General features: G+C 66.0%; 3 protein-coding genes across 6 annotated transcripts in view; 2 read left to right on the forward strand and 1 right to left on the reverse strand.

Moving 5' to 3' along the window:
• The window catches only part of ZFPM1 (zinc finger protein, FOG family member 1), a 33,779-nt gene extending 22,933 nt beyond the window's left edge, over window positions 1–10,846 (forward strand). The window contains 8 exon segments of the mRNA XM_049805000.1: window positions 3,147–3,280; window positions 5,568–5,670; window positions 6,524–6,736; window positions 6,874–7,098; window positions 7,419–7,514; window positions 7,674–7,823; window positions 8,008–10,070; window positions 10,072–10,846. Coding sequence (XP_049660957.1) covers window positions 3,147–3,280; window positions 5,568–5,670; window positions 6,524–6,736; window positions 6,874–7,098; window positions 7,419–7,514; window positions 7,674–7,823; window positions 8,008–10,070; window positions 10,072–10,251 — 3,164 coding nt within the window. The 3' untranslated portion in view covers window positions 10,252–10,846.
• Window positions 10,847–12,049: 1,203 nt separating this feature from the next.
• Window positions 12,050–16,484, reverse strand: CIDEC (cell death inducing DFFA like effector c). 4 transcript variants are annotated; one of them, XM_049806489.1, is made up of 6 exons: window positions 16,466–16,484; window positions 13,501–13,573; window positions 13,194–13,335; window positions 12,938–13,087; window positions 12,576–12,760; window positions 12,050–12,449 (listed from the first exon to the last, which is right to left on the reverse strand). In XM_049806489.1, exons 2-6 carry the CDS (start codon window positions 13,548–13,550, stop codon window positions 12,263–12,265), a joined length of 714 nt encoding a protein of 237 aa, XP_049662446.1. In that variant the 5' UTR covers window positions 13,551–13,573; window positions 16,466–16,484; the 3' UTR covers window positions 12,050–12,262. The 4 variants fall into 4 exon arrangements, with proteins under 4 accessions (XP_049662446.1, XP_049662443.1, XP_049662445.1 ...); XM_049806486.1 differs by lacking the exon at window positions 16,466–16,484 and adding an exon at window positions 15,802–15,984; XM_049806488.1 differs by lacking the exon at window positions 16,466–16,484 and adding an exon at window positions 14,123–14,466.
• The window catches only part of ZC3H18 (zinc finger CCCH-type containing 18), a 50,493-nt gene continuing 50,213 nt past the window's right edge, over window positions 16,339–16,618 (forward strand). Inside the window, exon 1 of the mRNA XM_049806442.1 lies at window positions 16,339–16,559. The gene's annotated coding sequence lies outside the window, so the exon portion shown is untranslated. The remainder of the gene's footprint in view (window positions 16,560–16,618) is intronic.

Raw genomic sequence — 16,618 nt, forward strand, 5'->3', positions numbered from 1 at the left:
CCCCAGGTCCCCAGGGACTCGGGTGCCAGCCGTGCCTTCTCAGCCATTGATTGCCCGATACGTGGCCGCAGTGTGATGAGAGGATTAATCTTGGCTCTCTGGCAAAGCTCAGCCTATTTCTTTGAAATCTCTCGATGGGGAGATAAGCCAAGGCACAGCACCGGGTGAGCAGGTGCTGTCAGTCCTGGGGGGCAGGGAGCAGCCCCGGCACCCCGTATTTTGGCAGCGGGCAGAGGACCGGGGTCTGTGCCGCACCGAGCAGGTGCACCCAGCTCACCGGGGGCTTTTTCCCCTCCTTCCTTTCTTTGCGACCCAAAGCAAACAGTCGGGTCCCTGCCCAATTTGGTTAATGATCTGGGAGATAAACCCTCCCGCGATAACGGCGGGGCACCGCCTGGCCAGGGACCGATGGCCAGATGAGATACCCAGGGTGGTGTTCACCTGCCGGGGGGGATCCCGTGGGAAGGGGGCCCGCGCCCGTGGACTTTGCTCCTCGCCGCTCGCCGGGGAGGCTGCTGGGGGGGTCACCCGGGACACCCCACGGGCTGGCGTCGGCTTTTCCCAACCTCCCTAGGTTGCAGGCGGAGTGATGTGGCCGAATCCGGCACCATCAGAGCGCAGGAATGGGGCTCGCTCCCCGCTGCGTGGTTGTCCCGGTGTGGGGACACGGCTTGCTCGCTCGCTTTGGGCTTTGTTCCCAAAGCCCAGACAAGGTGAACACGCAGCATCTCCCAGTTTGCCCCATCCCAGCTCGGCACAGTTTCCCCCGTGACAGGGAAGAAGTGCAGCAATGCCCCGTGTTTTATTTGGAAATCACCATTTTCCTCCTCTTTTTTCTGGCCGTGTCAACATGGGTGCAGGCGGGTACCGCAGGGGCTCCGGCAGCATCCCTGGCCGGGCGCAGGGACACCCATCCAGACGGAGAACCGCTCAGCACCGGGGGTTCACCACCGCCCCGTTTTTGAGGTGACGCTGGTGGCTTGGGTCACTGGCCGGTGCCGTGGCCATCAGGCGCTGACGGGGAGCGGGGCCAGCTCCAGCAACACTATTTTTGTCCCCCTGTCTGGAACGGTTTTCTCTTTATCAGCGCCTGCGTGTTTTCTCTGCTGGGGATTGATACACAGAAGATGAAGTGCTCTGACATGGGAAGTGTCAGGCGAACGCTCTTATCTCAGAGACATGGTCTCCTGACCCAAACGCCGCTGATTACCAGTGAGACGGGGGGAAGGGGGGGCAAAAAAGGGGGGGGCATGGGGTGGGGGGAGGTGGCGGTTGGGCTCTGTTCCCCAAAAGCAGCCAGGCTATACGGGATGGCAAAGCTAGAGGGGAGCCACCACCGTTGGGGCTCTTCTGGGGATTTGGGGCTTTGATGTCCCCTCCCCAGAGCCGGAGGGTGAGGACCGGTGACCTGGGGATGGTGGGACCGTGATGGAGGGGCCGGAGGGAGTCCGGCACCCTGGCAGCATGTCGGGAGTCAGCCAGGAGACGGGCGTTGGAAATGCGGAGAGACGTGCACAGTGCAAGGGTTCCGCTCAGCCCCGAGGCCACGCTGATGGCCACATCCTGCCCAGCGGCTCTGCTCCCTGCCTGCCCCCCCTGGGGCTTTCACGGGAGGGACCAGCCAGGTGAGGGGCTGCTGCTGCCCCTCCTTAGCATCTGTTTGTGCCAGGGAATAAATCCCATCGGCTCCTCAAAGGCCCCAGCCTTCTGCCCTCCTCCTCCCTGTCCTGAGATGGAACCAGCGGGGGCACGGGCAGGGGGATGCCAGCACCATGCTCACTCCCAAAAACCACTTTGCTGGGGATGAAATCCCAGCTAGAAACACAAAGCCAGGATCTCCACGGCTGGGGCGGCTTTCCGAGGGTGCTGGCTCCAAGGCAGCGCTGAGGGCTCCCGGGTCAAAGGCACCGAGGCATGGCAGGCAGGAGGTGCTGCCAGAAAGGGGAAGGCAGGCAGCCCTGCCTGCACCCCGGCAGGGCAGAGGAGTCTGCGGGCAGAGCACATCTCTCCATTCGCCGGCACGTGCTGGAGGCTGGGGACCAGTCTGGTGACCCCAAAGATCTCAGGGACCTTCGACGCCTTCACAGACCTTTTCTCCAGCCCACCTCCCGGCTGGTTTTGCCGAGAGACGCCGGCTGCTGCCCTGGGGATGTGCTCGGAGCCGCAGTCCCGGTGGCATAGGGCTTCTTCGGTGGATGGAGGGGACCCGCGGGTGACGGTGGGATGCGGGAGATCACGGGTGCTGCCAATCCCATGCTCACCACCCAGGGCTTCCAGTCGCTCACCTTAACTTACCCCAGTGCCGAGAGGATCCAGATGTCAGCCCGGCTAATAAACACATCAGATTTCAATCTCCGCAGCCATGGGATCGCTTTATCCTCCCCGCGCTCCCAGCTCTGAAAGCAATTTTGCCTTCGAACGAGCGCAGCCTCCTCCCCGCCCACGGGACCCGGGCACCGGCTGCATCTGCCACGGTGCCCTCGAAGGATGGGGCTCCAGGCATGTGGCTTTAGGGGGGCTCTTTTCCCTGGGGGTAGGGGGAACCCCACTTCTGCCCTGGAGCACCCTGGGGTGCTTGGAGCCTTCCTGGCTGCAGATGGGTGCCCCAGGCACCCCACCTCACTGGCTACCTGGTGTTTGGCTCACTGTCCTCTGCGAGCATCTGGTTTTTTGGGGTGCAGGGTCTAGCCCCTTCCCACCGCATGGCGAGGGGCAGCCAATGCACATCCATCTGCGTATTGGTTACCTGCCATCTTATCTGCGCTCCGAAAGACAAAGGCACAGTTAAAACATTTTAGAGCAGCCTTCATAGCGTATTAACATGTTATCTAACCCATTAAACCAGAGGCTTATCAGATAATCAAAGCCATTAAGCCCTGAAGCTGCTGTGACTTTGGGTGCGGGGATGGGAAACGCTCCTTCCGCTCTGCCGCCGTGCCGTGCCCGGACCCCCCGTGCCGTGCCCGCACCCCCCCGGCAAGCGGCCGGATCCCACCCACCCACCGTGGACGCGCAGCCCTGGGGGACCCATCAGCAGCTCTCGGCTCCGAGTGGGTACCCACGTCCCCAGGGACCCGGGGCTGTCATGGGTCAGGGGTCCGGCTGGGAGGGCATGGTGCTGATGCTGTGCCTGTCTCTCCCTGCAGGTGAGCTGGATCTGGCCGTGCAGGACGGGGAGAGGCAGGTGCGAACCCGCAGGAGCCTCCCGGAGGGCTTCTCCTGGGGACCCTTCCAGGGCAGCATCCACAGCGAACCGGCATCACCGGGGCACGGCGAGAAGGTAAGGAGCAATGCTGCCGGGGGCTGCCGGGGAGACTGGTGGGGAAAGTCCCAAGGAACCAAGTTGTTTGGGGAGAAGAGTCGGTTTGGAGGAATTTTTCCCTACCGGAGCTCCTGACCCCTTGGGAATTGCCTGGTTTGGGTGCACAGGAGGTTTCCCTGCTATACGCTGCCCACCACCCCAAGATCAGAGCATCGCAGGGGGACAGGACACTAGCCATCCCCTCCCGCCCATGGCTGCAGGCAAGCAGGCTGCTGGGTGGCATGTGCGTCCTCGCAGAGGAGATGGGATCTGGGTTTCCCATCCCAAATTTGCTCCCGGGGGACTCTGGTTGTGCCTGGAAAGTGCCCGGGCTCTGCAGCCCACGGTGAAGGAGCACGCCATCGGCCGCGCGCTGGGTGTGCATGAGTGTGTGTGGGTGTGCGTGTGTGTGTGTGTGCACATGGGGGGTTGTAGGCGCTGGATCCTCGCATCCCGGCCACGTCCTTCCCCCCACCGCATCCCCTCCGAATTGCACATGGGCAGCTCCAACCCAGGATCTTCAAGGCTGGAGAATCTCGCCCGGGCTCCATCCCCACCTCCTCCTCCTCCTCCTCCTCCTCCTCCTCCTCCTCCTCCTCCTCTCTGCCTCGCTTTTTTCTTTTTTTTTTTTAGCTCAGGCCCGTTTATCTTTGCCGAATTAAATCCTTGATTAACCCTTATCTGCCCAGTTTGGCTCCCTATCTCCCGGTTGGCGCCGTGTGTCCAGACACCCGGTACAGGATGATTGATTTCTTAAAGATATGCGCGGCTTTTTTCTGATACTTCATTTATTGTCTAAATATTTTTGCTCCCATTTCAGCAGCTCCCTTATCGAGCCCGGCTGATGATTCCCAGCCCTGCTCTCCTCTACCGCTCGCCTCCCTCCCTATCTCTGCTCAGGGAAGCGAGGAAGGAATCGCAGCCCCATCCCTGATATGGGCTGTCGCCCTTGGGTCCCTTCATCTTTGTTGCTGGCGGCGGGGGGGGTTCAGGGGGTCTCCCCCAAATCCTGCCTGGCTCTGCTCTCCATCTCCATGTCGGAGATTTTCCCATCCTGGGGTTTTAGTGGGAAATGGGAACACTGGGTGGCTTTAACGCCTCTGTGGCATGGAGCATCGTGTGTGCCCATCGCTGCACTGATGGAGGAGAAGGACAAGGTGCACTGATGGAGGAGGAGGGGGAGGAGGAGGAGGAAGATGCCTGTCTGCTCCCAGCTGGTCCCATGGGCTTCCCCCAAAACTAGCCTTGCTCAGGAGGGTGTGCAAACCCACCGGCAGCACCAGCCCGCGGGTGCCAAGGGCCAGTGGAGCCCCACATGCTGGCTCACCCTGTGGCTGTCCCCCCCACTCCATCCCTGCCCCGCATCCCCCCCCGACAGCCACCCAGCCCTGGGGCGATGCCCACGGCGGGGGACAGCGAGGGCATGGGGCCGTCCCGATAACACCGTCCCGGCGGATGCGGAGCAGATAGGGTTTCCGATGGTTATCGGGCCGGTGCAGAGCAGAGACACTGACCTCTTTGTTCCAGGGAGAACAAGGAAGGGCTCGGCGCAGAGGCTGGGGCCACCGAGGGGAGCCAGGGCGGGCACCCTGGGGTGCTGGGACCGCCTTCGGGGTGCTGGAAGCACCCAGAGGTGCCCCCACGCACGGAGCAAATCTGCAAAAGCTCTGCCAGAGACCCTCCTCTTCCTCCCAGCCGTGGCACGGGATGTGGAGGGGCCACCACGGTCCCCAAGGGAGCTCAGCCCATGTGCCACCAGCAGCACCCATCCCTGCATCCCATGCGGGGGGGGTCCCTAAGCCCCCAGCCCCATTTCCCACCCGCTTTCAGCAGGGGCGGGTGGGTTTTCCTGCAGCAGCAGCAGCGTGCGGGCTCTGCCTGTGCACCCCCCAGGGCGTGCACACGCGTGTGCGAGCGCCTGCACGCGCGTGCGCGTGGGGTTTATCACGCTGCCGGCACTCGGCTCCTGGCAGTGATAAGGCCTCAACCGGCTGCGACTGTCAGGCTGAGTTGGAGGGTTTAGAAATATTGGGACGAATAATTAGATTTCATATCGTTACCGCAGCAGCCATCAGAGGATCAGGCAGATTAATTTCCCCCCCCCCCTCCCTTCTGCTCATTAATATTCATTAGAGATGCGGGAAGGCAGAGCCGGGCGCGGGCTGAGCGGGGAGAACCGCGACCCCGCCACCGCCAGCCCCCCCACCCTGACCCCAGCCCCGTTTTGGGGAGCGGTGCTCACCTCCCTCTCCCTGCCCTTTGACAGAGCCCACCCGTGACGCTGGTGCTGGGGGACGAGAGCTGCTGGTTGTCCCAGCTGCCCCTCGTGCCCGGAGATTCTGACGCCAACGCCGTGATCTACAGGAAGGGTCGGTACCGGTGCCACGTGTCCCCGCGTCCGAGGAGGGGTCTCGGGGCTGGGGGGGGGGGGGCGGGGAGCCAGGGATGGCCACCTCGGCGCTTGGGTGAAGGAAGGGGTGCTGCTGCCGAAGAATGGGTCTCTGTCCCCCAACCGTCCCAGCACCATCCATGCCCCCAGCCCGCCGCCGTGGATCCCTGTCCCCCAACCGTCCCAGCACCCCCCGTGGGCCCCCCCACATCTGCTGGGGGAGCGTCTGCTCCTCCACCTCCTCCGTGACCCACCGCTGGCTGTCCCTGGGGCTTGTCCCCTGTCCCAGCCCTCCCCAGTTGTGTGGCTTGCCGGGGGTGGGGGGATAGGAGGAGGGTCCCAGCGTGCAGCCCCTGGTGCAAACGTTGGCGCAAGCGTTAGTGCATTACTTGCATGCAATTAGGGCGAGATGCGGTGCGAGCCTCAATGCAAGCGTTGCCGCCTGCATCGGTGCAAGACTCGGCACGAACCACTGGTGCGAGCGTTACCGCACGGGCGCGAGGCTCGTTGCGAGCATTGCGGCGTGTATCGGTGCAAGACTCCATGCGAGCATTACTGCGAGCATGGGTGCAAGCATTGGAGCAGCAGCCTCCTTGGCAGGCAGGGCTGTGCCAGGTAGCGCTCCGGCACGGGCAGACACCGCCATCTCCAGGCAGGCGGCGGCTCAGCCATGGCCAGGAGCAAACCCTGGGTGCTGCCAGGGGAGAAGGGGGACGAGGACAGAAGCGGGGGGACAGCAGGACCCTAAACCAAGCTGGCAGCAGCACGATGGGGGTCCAAGGCGGGGGTCATGGCGCTGACCGCTGTGTCCCCCCCCTCCCCGCCACCTCCAGATGAAGCCCTGTGGTGCCGGACGACGCGTGCCCTGCGGGAGGACGAGGCCGTGTGTGCCTTCGTGGTGGCAGAGCCGCCAGCCATCCCCAACCACCACGCGGTGAAAGCGGAGCCCGGCGAGTCGCCGTACCCGGCCGCGCTGCACTCGGATATTCAGCTGCTGCCGCAGCAAGCCGGCATGGCCGCCATCCTGGCCACCGCCGTGGTGAACAGTGAGTCCTCGGGGACGGAGAGCATGGGGAGGGACACACACACACACACACACACACGGTGCAGCCCGCGTGGCCGGGACCGTGCCAGGGTTCCACAGCCTGTCACACAAGCAATTTGTGTCCCTTCCTCTCCACAGAGGACGTCTTTCCGTGCAAAGACTGCGGGATCTGGTACCGGAGCGAGCGCAACCTGCAAGCCCACCTGATGTACTACTGCGCCAGCCGGCAAAGTGCTGGCTCGCCTGCCCTGGAGGAGAAGCCCAAGGAGACGTACCCCAACGAGCGCGTCTGCCCCTTCCCCCAGTGCAAGAAGAGCTGCCCCAGCGCCAGCTCCTTGGAGATCCACATGCGGAGCCACAGCGGTACGGCATGGCACGGCATGGCACGGCTCACTGCTGCAGCCTGGGGACACGTGCGAGGACCCCAGGAGCCGGCTGGGTGGAGGGGCAATGAGGCTGCAGGGCTGCAGCACGGTGGCCAGTTAGATGAGGTTCTCCCCCAGTTGGGTTACTGGTTTGGGGCCACTCACTTGTAGGTCTTCCCCCATCTCAGCCCTGTAAAGATGGGAGGGGGCATCCTGCTTCCCGCAGCCGGCACCCTCCTGGCCAGCACGGCCCCGTGGAGTGTTCCCGCGGTCCCCGTCCCCCTTCCCTTAGCACTGAGGCGTCCGTCTGTCCTGCAGGAGAGCGGCCATTCGTCTGCCTGATCTGCCTGTCTGCCTTCACCACGAAAGCCAACTGCGAGCGTCACCTGAAGGTACACACGGACACCCTGAATGGTGAGTCAGCCCTGCCTGGTGTCCCCGCGGGGACAGCCCTGTCCCATTCCCCTCCAGCACAGCCTGAGGACAGGGATCCCCCTCCCTCCCCGTGGGTCTCCCCCCCTGCCCTGCCGGCTGCCATCCTGCCCGCTCAGTCCCACACCGCCTTCCCCGCAGGCGTCTGCCACAGCTGCGGCTTCATCTCCACCACGAGGGACATCCTCTACAGCCACTTGGTCACCAACCACATGATATGCCAGCCAGGCTCCAAGGGAGAGGTCTTCTCGCCAGGACCAGCCCTGCCCGCCGCCAAACCCCTCACCCCCGGTGGGTACCGTGGGGCCACGGCCACGGTGGGACGCGGGCTGCCGCCCCACGCGGAGCCTGGCGTCGCCACCAAGGGCTCCGGCCCCAAAGGGCTCCGGCTGCGAGGAGGGAGGCGGGAGAACGGGGCGAGCATCCCTGTGCCGGGGATGTTGGGGTAACACTGGTGCCTCTCTCCCCTTGGCAGGGCTCAGCCAGACGAACAACGTGCCCCTTCGGAAGTGCAGCCTGCCGGCGTTCCTGCCCGAGGCGTTGCCGGCACTGCCGCAGCACGTGGTGCTGCATGGTCCCCTGCCCGCCCCGCCGCCCGGTTCTGACGCCGTTCCCCCCCCGGCACAGCCCGCCTCACCCCCTGACGCCAGGGCTGGCAAGCTGTCGCCGCCAGCCCCGCCGCAGAACGGCGAAGGGCCATCGTCATCCTCTTCCTCCTCCTCTTCCTCCTCTTCTTCCTCCTCCTCCTCCGGCGAAGCTGTCCGCATCAAGGAGGAGCCCGCCAGCAGCCCGGTGAGCGAGGTGGAGGCACCAAAAAGCGGCGGCCCCGGGGAGGGGGGCGGCAGCCCGGGCACCTGCTCCCGGACCTCGTCCCCCCGCAGCCTGCCCTCGGCGAAGGTCAAGTCGGAGCTCGCCAGCCCCACGCCGGGCTCCAGCCCGGTGCCCAGCGAGCCGGGGACGGGCACGGCCGGCGGCACCGTCTTCCTACCCCAGTACGTGTTCAGCCACGAAGCCGCGGTGGTGCCGCAGGCATCGGAGATACTGGCGAAGATGTCGGAGCTGGTGCACAGCCGGCTGAAGCAGGGCCACGGCGGCACGGTGCCACCCGCCGTCTACACCGGCGCGCCGGTGCCCAAGGGTGCCACGTGCTTCGAGTGCGAGATCACCTTCAACAACATCAACAACTACTACGTGCACAAACGCCTCTACTGCTCTAGCCGGCACCTCGCCGAGGACAGCCCCCCCGGGGCGCGCAAGCTCAAAGCCCCCCCCGGGGCACCCAAGGGTCCTCCCGCCCCGGGGACGCTGCTGTCCCCCCCGGCGGGTGACGGGCAGGGGACGCCGGCGGGGGACGGGGACGCCGGCCGGGATGCCACGCCGCCAGCAGGCGTGCCGGAGGCGAAGGCAGAAGAGGGGAGCAGCAAAGTGGGGTCCCCCGAGGTGGAGGGAGGGTCGGGGCGATGCAGCGAGGACAGCCAGAGCCCCAGCAGCTCGGCGGGGGACGAGGGGGACGAGGACCCCAGCAAGACGCTGTGCGAGGCGTGCAACATCCGCTTCAGCCGCCACGAGACCTACGTGGTCCACAAGCGTTTCTACTGCGCCTCCCGCCACGACCCCCCCCTCCGCCGCCCCAGCGCCCCCAAAATCCCCTTTCTGCCCCAACCCCTCCGCACCCGCAAACGCCGCAAGCTCTACGAGATCCACGGGGCCGCCCACCGCCCCGCCGAACCCCCGCCGGCGCCCGACCCCTCACCGGCCCCCGACCCACCGGGGGCTGCCCCCTCGCCCCGCTCCAGCCCGGATGCCGACGGTCCCATCGATCTGAGCAAGAAGCCGCGGCGGCAGGGCGAACCGGCACCAGCACCGCTGCTACCCTTGGCTGACTACCACGAATGCACCGCTTGCCGCATCAGCTTCCACAGCCTCGACAGCTACCTGGCCCACAAGAAGTACCAGTGCCCGGCCACCCCGCTGCAGCCCCGCACCCTCGAGCACCTCCAGAAGATGAAGGGGGCCGTGCCAGCCCCCCTCAAGGGCCAACGCAGCCCCGGCAGCCCCGGCGAGGGGGACCCCGAAGGCGCACGGGCGAGGGCGGCTCCGGCGGCGGGGAGCCCCGGCATCCCTTATCCCGGCGCGTCCGGGACGGACACGCTGCAGCGTCACCCCAAGGGTCCCCTGCTGCCCCTGGGGGCGAAGGGACCCCTCTCCGCCTGTCCCTACTGTCCCCTCAACGGCGCCGTCAAGGGTGACCTCCTCGAGCACTTCCGTAACGCCCACGGGCTTTTCGTGGCCAAACCGGCGGTGACCGGGCAGGGGGTCCCCGACGTCCCGGTGCCCGGTGCCGGCAGGACGCCCGAACCCCCGCTGCCCGCGGCATCGCCCCCTCGCCCACCAGCCCCCCGTCTCCGTCGGGACAGCTTCAATAGCAAGGAGGGTCGGGATGGCAGCGGCAGCCCCCGGCCCCCCGCCTCGCCCCGGCCCCCTGCTTCACCCGGAGCCCCCGAGGGACTGCGGGAAGCTGCCCGCAAGCCCCCTACCCCCCCCCGCCTACACGGACAGGGGGGTGCAGACCCCCCCGGCCAAGGCTGTGCCCGGCCCCGTGCCCAACGGCAACCACAGGTACTGTCGCCTCTGCAACATCAAGTTCAGCAGCCTCTCCACCTTCATCGCCCACAAGAAGTATTATTGTTCCTCCCACGCTGCTGAGCACGTCAAGTAAAGCCCCCCCCCCACTGCCCCCCACCACCGCTCAGATTGCGGGGGGGGGCTGCAGGGGCTGGGGGACCCAGAACCGATGGCCAGCATAACCCCCTTGCAGGGGTCAGGGTGATGGAGGACCCCCGAGGTGGCTTCAGCATCCAGAGGTCCCTCCAGTATCCCCGAACTTCGCCCCGGGTTGGGGGTCCCGTCCATCCTGGGCCAAGGACGCTGCAGGGTGGGAGGGTGGGAGCATGGTGCTGGCGGGGGGGCCGGCCCCCCCAGGCCCATGGTGCATGGAGAGCCCCTACCTCTGCCCCTGCCACAACCAGGGCCGATGCCACAGGGAAACTGAGGCAGGAGGAAGGTGCATGGCCCTGCCCCAGCTGGGGGGATGGGCTCTGCCGCCCCCCCCCCCCCCCCAGGTAGACACTACAGGGATGGGGAGGGGGCATGGCACAGCTGGGCTTGGCCCAGGCACCCTAGGAAGCGTGTGGGTGCCCCCCACCGCAGACTGGACCCTGCAAGGACACAGCACTGAAGAAGGCGAGGACGAAACTACCCTGGGAACCGTGTGTATAAGCGTGTACAGAAATAAATAATGTCTAATAAAGCCAGGCTGCCGCCTGCGTGCAGGTGGGGGGATGCTGCGGGACCTGGCGGGACCACTGTCACCCCGTGGGGTCAGGGGTATCAGGCTGGGGACAGGGACATGGGGTATGTATAACCCTGGGGCAGCAGGGACAGCCTGCGATAGCAGGGCAGAGCGTGGCATCCCGGGTACCCGCCTCACCCCAGGTGTCACACATTTTTCTGTTAATTATCTGGCTAATGAAGCCTCCACAGCCACAGGTGGGCTGTGCTGCCCCGAGCCCAGCTCTGGGCTTTGCCACTGTAGCTGTTCCCATGCTGGAGCCCCAGACCCCCGCGGTGGGGTCCCCAGGTGAGCATGGCTCAGGTCCAGTGTCCCCTGCAAGTGCATCACCGGGGGGGGGGGAAATCCCCCTAAGCACAGCTTCTCGCCTGCCGTCAGCTCGCCCTAGTGCTTCCCAGTACCGTTCAGGGTGGGCAGTGTGGGTCATTCCCCTCCATCCCAGCTTGCCCACCCTGGCTGGCAGGGCTTGGGCTTGAAGGACCCGGTCTGGGCTCCCCCTCTCCCATGGGGGGGGGACAGGGGGGACAGTCCCCCCCAGTGCCAGGTCAGTATAACCCAGTGTTAGCCCAGGCTCTGGGTTGTTTCCCAGTCTGGTAGCCCTGGAGCTGCGGGGAGGTTGCTGTCCCACAGTGTTGTGCAAGGCTAGGGTTGCAGCAGCTCCCCCCTGCGTGGGGCTGCCAAGATGGGGGGGGGGGGGGGTGTGTGTGTCAGGGGCCCCAGGGGCTGAAACACCCACCCCAAGGTTCCGTGCCAGCCCTGCTTTGGGTGCCAATGGCACAGTGGGGGTCCTGAGCAGCAGGACCACTGCTGACACAGGGGAGGGGTAAGCTTTCATCCCTTTAAATGGGGCAAGAACAGGCTTTGGGGCAGCTGCCCCAGGCAAATGGGTGTGGGGTGAAGGAGCCCCTCAGCACCATCCCCTCCTCCAGGCTTGCCTGTGGTGCTGGGGGTGGGGGTGGGGGGGGGTGTCCCGGCTTTGTGCCAGGGCACTGGGGTGGTAGGGAGGAGGATGAAGGCAGCAGCTCCCTTGGGGAAGGCTTGCAACAGGTCCCCTCCTTGCATGCTCTTGTACCACTGCCCAGCACAGCCCCAGAGGGCTAAGTAGAGCAAGGGGTTGAACCTTCTCCCTCCCCCCCACCCCAGCAAAGATGAGATGAAACACAGCTGAAAGCAGTGGAACTTTACTTAAATAAATATATTTACAGAGCAGCAGATATTACAGAGAAGAGCTGGCCACGCTCAGCCAGCGTTATGCAAGGAGAGACTGGCCCAGGCAACCTCTCCCCAGGCATTGACCTAGCGGGGTGCTGGGACCCCCAGGGGTGGGGTAGGAGTGATGGAGGAGGGGGAGGACATGACGGGACAGGGCACCCAACCCTCACTGCAGCGTCTTCCTGCGGGGCAGGGGTGGGAGGCTGCAGGGCAGGGGGCTGCGCAGCGCTGGGCTGCTCTCTGTCTCCTTCGGTTCCTCCGTGGCATCCAGGAGCTGCTGCATGTAGCAAGAGGTGCCAAGCAGGACATGGCCGGTAGCCTGCATGGTGAAGAGCGTCCAGCGCAGGGCTTCCCTGGGCAGGGAAGAAGCAGGTGAGCATCCCTCCTTGCACCCCACTGAGGGTATGGACAGCGGGGCGGGTCCCCCACTGCAGCATCCCCAACTGCCGGAGCCATCTCCAGCCCACCCCAGCACTCACTTCATCAGCCGCTTGGCCCCGTAGCAGCGCAGGTCGTAGGACATGCTGTAGGTGCCGTAGAGCGTGGCTTTGACATTGAGGCAGCCCAGGTCCCGCGGGCTGGTCTTGTAGAGGTCGAAGGTGACGCAGGCGACGTCGATCCTCCGAGGGGGCTTGCGGGACAGGCTTAGCTGGTAGCCAGGCGTCTAGGGGAGAGGGGGACCAGGGTTACCCAGTAGCACTCCCCCACCCTCCCAGTCCCACCTCACCCAGCATCCCAGGTACCTCCCAGCAAGCATCACATCATCTCCCCACCGATTCCCACCATGGGATGCAGATGGGACGAACCAGGGTCCTGCCCCCCCACCCAGGGATGCACTCACCTTGGAGGGAGCCCATGTCTGCCCCTTGCTCAGGGCCATCAGCACCGTCCCCTCCTCCAGCGTCCGAAAGAAAGCCTCCGTCTCCACCGCGGTGCCATCCTCATCCAGCACCAGTGAGACAGGACCCGGGGCGAGCAGGGCGCTCTGAGCCTGCGAGGGTGCTGGGGGTGAGTGGGGTTGGGGGACAGCCAGCCCACCACCCACCTAGGTGGATGGACAGTCCCCAGGGCAGACAGACAGACAGCCTCCGGCTCACCTGGCGCAGCAGCTCGGCGAGGCTCTGTGCCATGATGCCCTTGCGCAGGCTGCGGTCCCAGTTGCAGACACGGTAGGGTCGGGGTCTCGGGGCCGGGCTCGACAGTAGCTGCTGGGTCATGGAGGCACTTGCCGAGACACATCTGGGGAAGGATGGAGGAATGGGGGTGTCCTGAGACCCACCGCCAGCCCCAGGCAGTGCCAGCCCGCCCCAAATCTCAGCGGGAAGCAGCACATCCACTCGGGGAGCCAAAGCAGGGAGGGTTCCGATGTCCCCACCCCGGGGACGATGGCTCCCCAGCGCTTACTTGGAGACGGGGGCAGCCAGGCGCAGGCTCAGGGACTTGGCATAATCCATCTTTGCAAGGAGCACGGTCCAGCCTGCCGGGAAAGAAGGATTCAGCCCTGGGCAGGGGTGGTCTTGTCCAGCTCCTCTCCACTCCAGGTGACCCCTTCCCACCAGCACCTCCCAGGTTCGGCTTCAGCACAGCGGTGAGCCAGCACCCCGGCACGGCTGCCTTTACGCAAGGGCTACGCCTGCCCTTTGGCCAGGACCAGGATGGTGGCAGCCGCCCGGGCAGAGTCTGCCTGCCAGCGCAGCTCTTGCGCAAAGCGGCACGTGGGGCCCTGAGTCAGCGCTGGAGCAAAGGCGAGATACAGGCACGGGGCTGCAACCTCACCCCAGCCCCTCGGGGTTGGGTGGGGTGGGCAAGAAAGACTTTGTGGAATTAGGGGCACCCATGGTGGCAATGCCAACCCTGTTGCTGTAGGGATATCCCCATCCCCATCCCCATCCCCATCCCCATCCCCATCCCCATCCCCATCCCCATCCCCATCCCCATCCCCATCCCCATCCCCATCCCCATCCCCATCCCCATCCCCATCCCCATCCCCATCCCCATCCCCATCCCCATCCCCATCCCCACTCACCTCCAGCACACACCAGTACCTCTTCACTGGATCACTCCTACCAGCCCTCCCTCACCTTATATACCTGTCATCCAAAGACTCCGCCCACCCAGCCCCACCCCTCCTGCCTGAGCCAATCACCTCCTGGCCTGCTGGAACAGGGGTGGGGCCAATGCAGGGGGGCGGGGCCAGCCTGGCACTGCTGCAGCGTGATGAAGGAGCATCCCTGGGGCTGACCCGAAGGAGGGTCTTCCAGCCCAGACCCGCCAGCATCCCATGGGCTGCCCCAGGCAAGCTACCTCCCAATGCCCCCCCAGTAAGCCTGCTCCCAGTGCCCCCAGCAAGCTCCCTCCCAGTGCCTCCCAGTAAGCCCACTCCCAATACCCCCCAGTAAGCCTGCTCCCAGTGCCCCCAGCAAGCTCACTCCCAATGCCCCCCAGTAAGCTCCCACCAATTCCCCCCCAGCAAGCTCCCTCCCAGTGACCCCAGCAAGCTCCCTCCCAGTGCCTCCCAGTAAGCTGCCTCCCAGTGCCCCCCAGTAAGCCCACTCCCAATACCCCCCAGTAAGCCTGCTCCCAGTGCCCCCAGCAAGCTCACTCCCAGTGCCCCCCAGCAAGCTCACTCCCAGTGACCCCAGCAAGCTCCCTCCCAGTGCCTCCCAGTAAGCTCCCTCCCAGTGCCCCCCAGTAAGCCCACTCCCAATACCCCCCAGTAAGCCTGCTCCCAGTGCCCCCCAGTAAGCTCCCACCAATTCCCCCCCAGCAAGCCCACTCCCAGTGCCCCCCAGTAAGTCCAGTCCCAGTGGCCCCAGCAAGCTCCCTCCCAGTGCCCCAGCAAGCCCACTCCCAGTGCCCCCCAGTAAGCTCCCTCCTGGACACTTTGCATCTCTGGGACGTCTCCCCTTCACGTCCCAGGGCTGAATTTGGCCCCGGGCTGGGGAGCTGGGAAGGGTGAGGGGGGGAGCTGGGAAGGGCAATGGGCCCACGGGGCTGTTGCGACAGTCAGGGCAAGGGGTACGGCGTTGGGTGCCCTGGGCTTGCCCAAGCGCGGTTGGAGCCCGGCCGGCTGGAGGGGAAGGAGCGGCCGTGGCTCCCAGGCGAGCTGCAGCAGAAGGGGCTGCCATGGGGCACCTGGGGGGGGCCGGTGACCCGCAACCTTGGGGCTCGGGCAAAGGCAGCCGGGCCACGCAGGGTGCTGAGCAGCCCTGGGCTTTGGGGCCGCATCCTGGGCTGCAGGCATCGGGATCCTGGAAAACCGGCAGCCCTGGGGTAGATCGGGTGGAAGACCAGGAGAGCGGGCATGGCTAAAGCCCCGTGGGCACAAAACCGCGTGGGGAGGGAGAAGTCCAGGCAGCTGGGAGCACTGATGAGGGGAGCTCATTAGTGCTCTGGTTAATGAGGAGGGCCGGGGCGCTGAGCAGGCTGGCAGGGACCCGCAACCACACTCCGGCCGCTGGCGTTTGCTCCCATTGGCATCGGGGAGAGCCGGGGCAGCGCCCATGTCACCATCCGGGCCGAGTTGGGGATGTGGAAGCGGGGTACGGGGCAGCACCCCGCGGCCATGAGCCATACCCTCCGGCACGTTCTTGTGCACGTGTGAGTGTGCATATATACATTCCTCCATGCGTGCAGGCGTAGCTCTACACGTGCGTGTGTCTCCGTGCGTGTGTCTTCCCTATCCAGAAGTACATTCGCATGTACCTGCACCTCTGCGTGTGCCTACGTACGTGCATTTAGGTGTACAACCGTGCGTGTTCGTACATTTCAGCACGTGCATACCCACGGAGGCACGTGTTAACGTGAGGGCATGCACGCGTCCACACCTCCGCGGGTCTGCGCGCGGGCCCGGCTCGCCGCGCGTTCACGCGTGCGGCTCCGTGAGCGTGCCCCCCACGCAGGCGTAGCTCCGCGTGTGGGCAGGCGTGGCTGTACCCGGACACGTACACGCGTACCAACGTGCGCGGGCATTCGTGTTCGTGCACCAACGTTCTACCCCCGCGTGTGCACGCAGCTGCGCTCGCTCCGGGTGTGCCTTCTTCCACGGGCACACGCCCGCTCAGGTGCGCGCAGCTCGCCGCGCGTGCACGCCCCTCCCCGCTGCCCCGCGCGTCCCCTTTAAGGCACGGCGCGGGGCGGCGGCGCACGCGCGGGAAGGGGCGGGGCGTCCGCCTTCCTTTGGCCCCGCCCCTCCCGTCTCTTCTCCTCTCCTCTCTTCTCCCCCCCCCCCGCCCCTTCCAGGCGCGAGGCCCGTCGCGCGTGGATGACGTCACGCTATGGCCGCCCTGCGCCGCCGCGAGTAGAGGCCCCGTCCCGTCCCGCGCCGCAGCTTCGCCGCACCCCCCCTCCCCTTCCCCTTCCCTCCTACCGTTCCGTGTCTTCCCCCCCCCCCCCTCCCCGCTCCGTCCCACCCGCCTCCCCGGTCCGTGCTCGGCCCGGTCCGGTGCGGCCCGCCCGTTCAGGTGAGCTGCTCCCCCCACGGCCGCTCTCGGCGGGCGCCGGCTGCGGCCTAGCGCCGGGG

The sequence above is a fragment of the Accipiter gentilis genome, chromosome 7 (genome assembly GCF_929443795.1).
Source record: "Accipiter gentilis chromosome 7, bAccGen1.1, whole genome shotgun sequence".
NCBI lineage: Eukaryota > Metazoa > Chordata > Aves > Accipitriformes > Accipitridae > Astur > Astur gentilis.

Excerpts from the sequence above, each read along its gene's own strand:
- CIDEC (XM_049806486.1), bottom strand. The coding sequence starts at position 15,877 with ATGCACGTGCTGAAATGTACGAACACGCACGGTTGTACACCTAAATGC. Across the intron at positions 12,761-12,937 it reads AGACATGGGCTCCCTCCAAG|ACGCCTGGCTACCAGCTAAG; the intron begins GTGAGTGCATCC and ends CCTCTCCCCTAG. Across the intron at positions 12,450-12,575 it reads GGGGCCAAGCGGCTGATGAA|GGAAGCCCTGCGCTGGACGC; the intron begins GTGAGTGCTGGG and ends TTCCCTGCCCAG.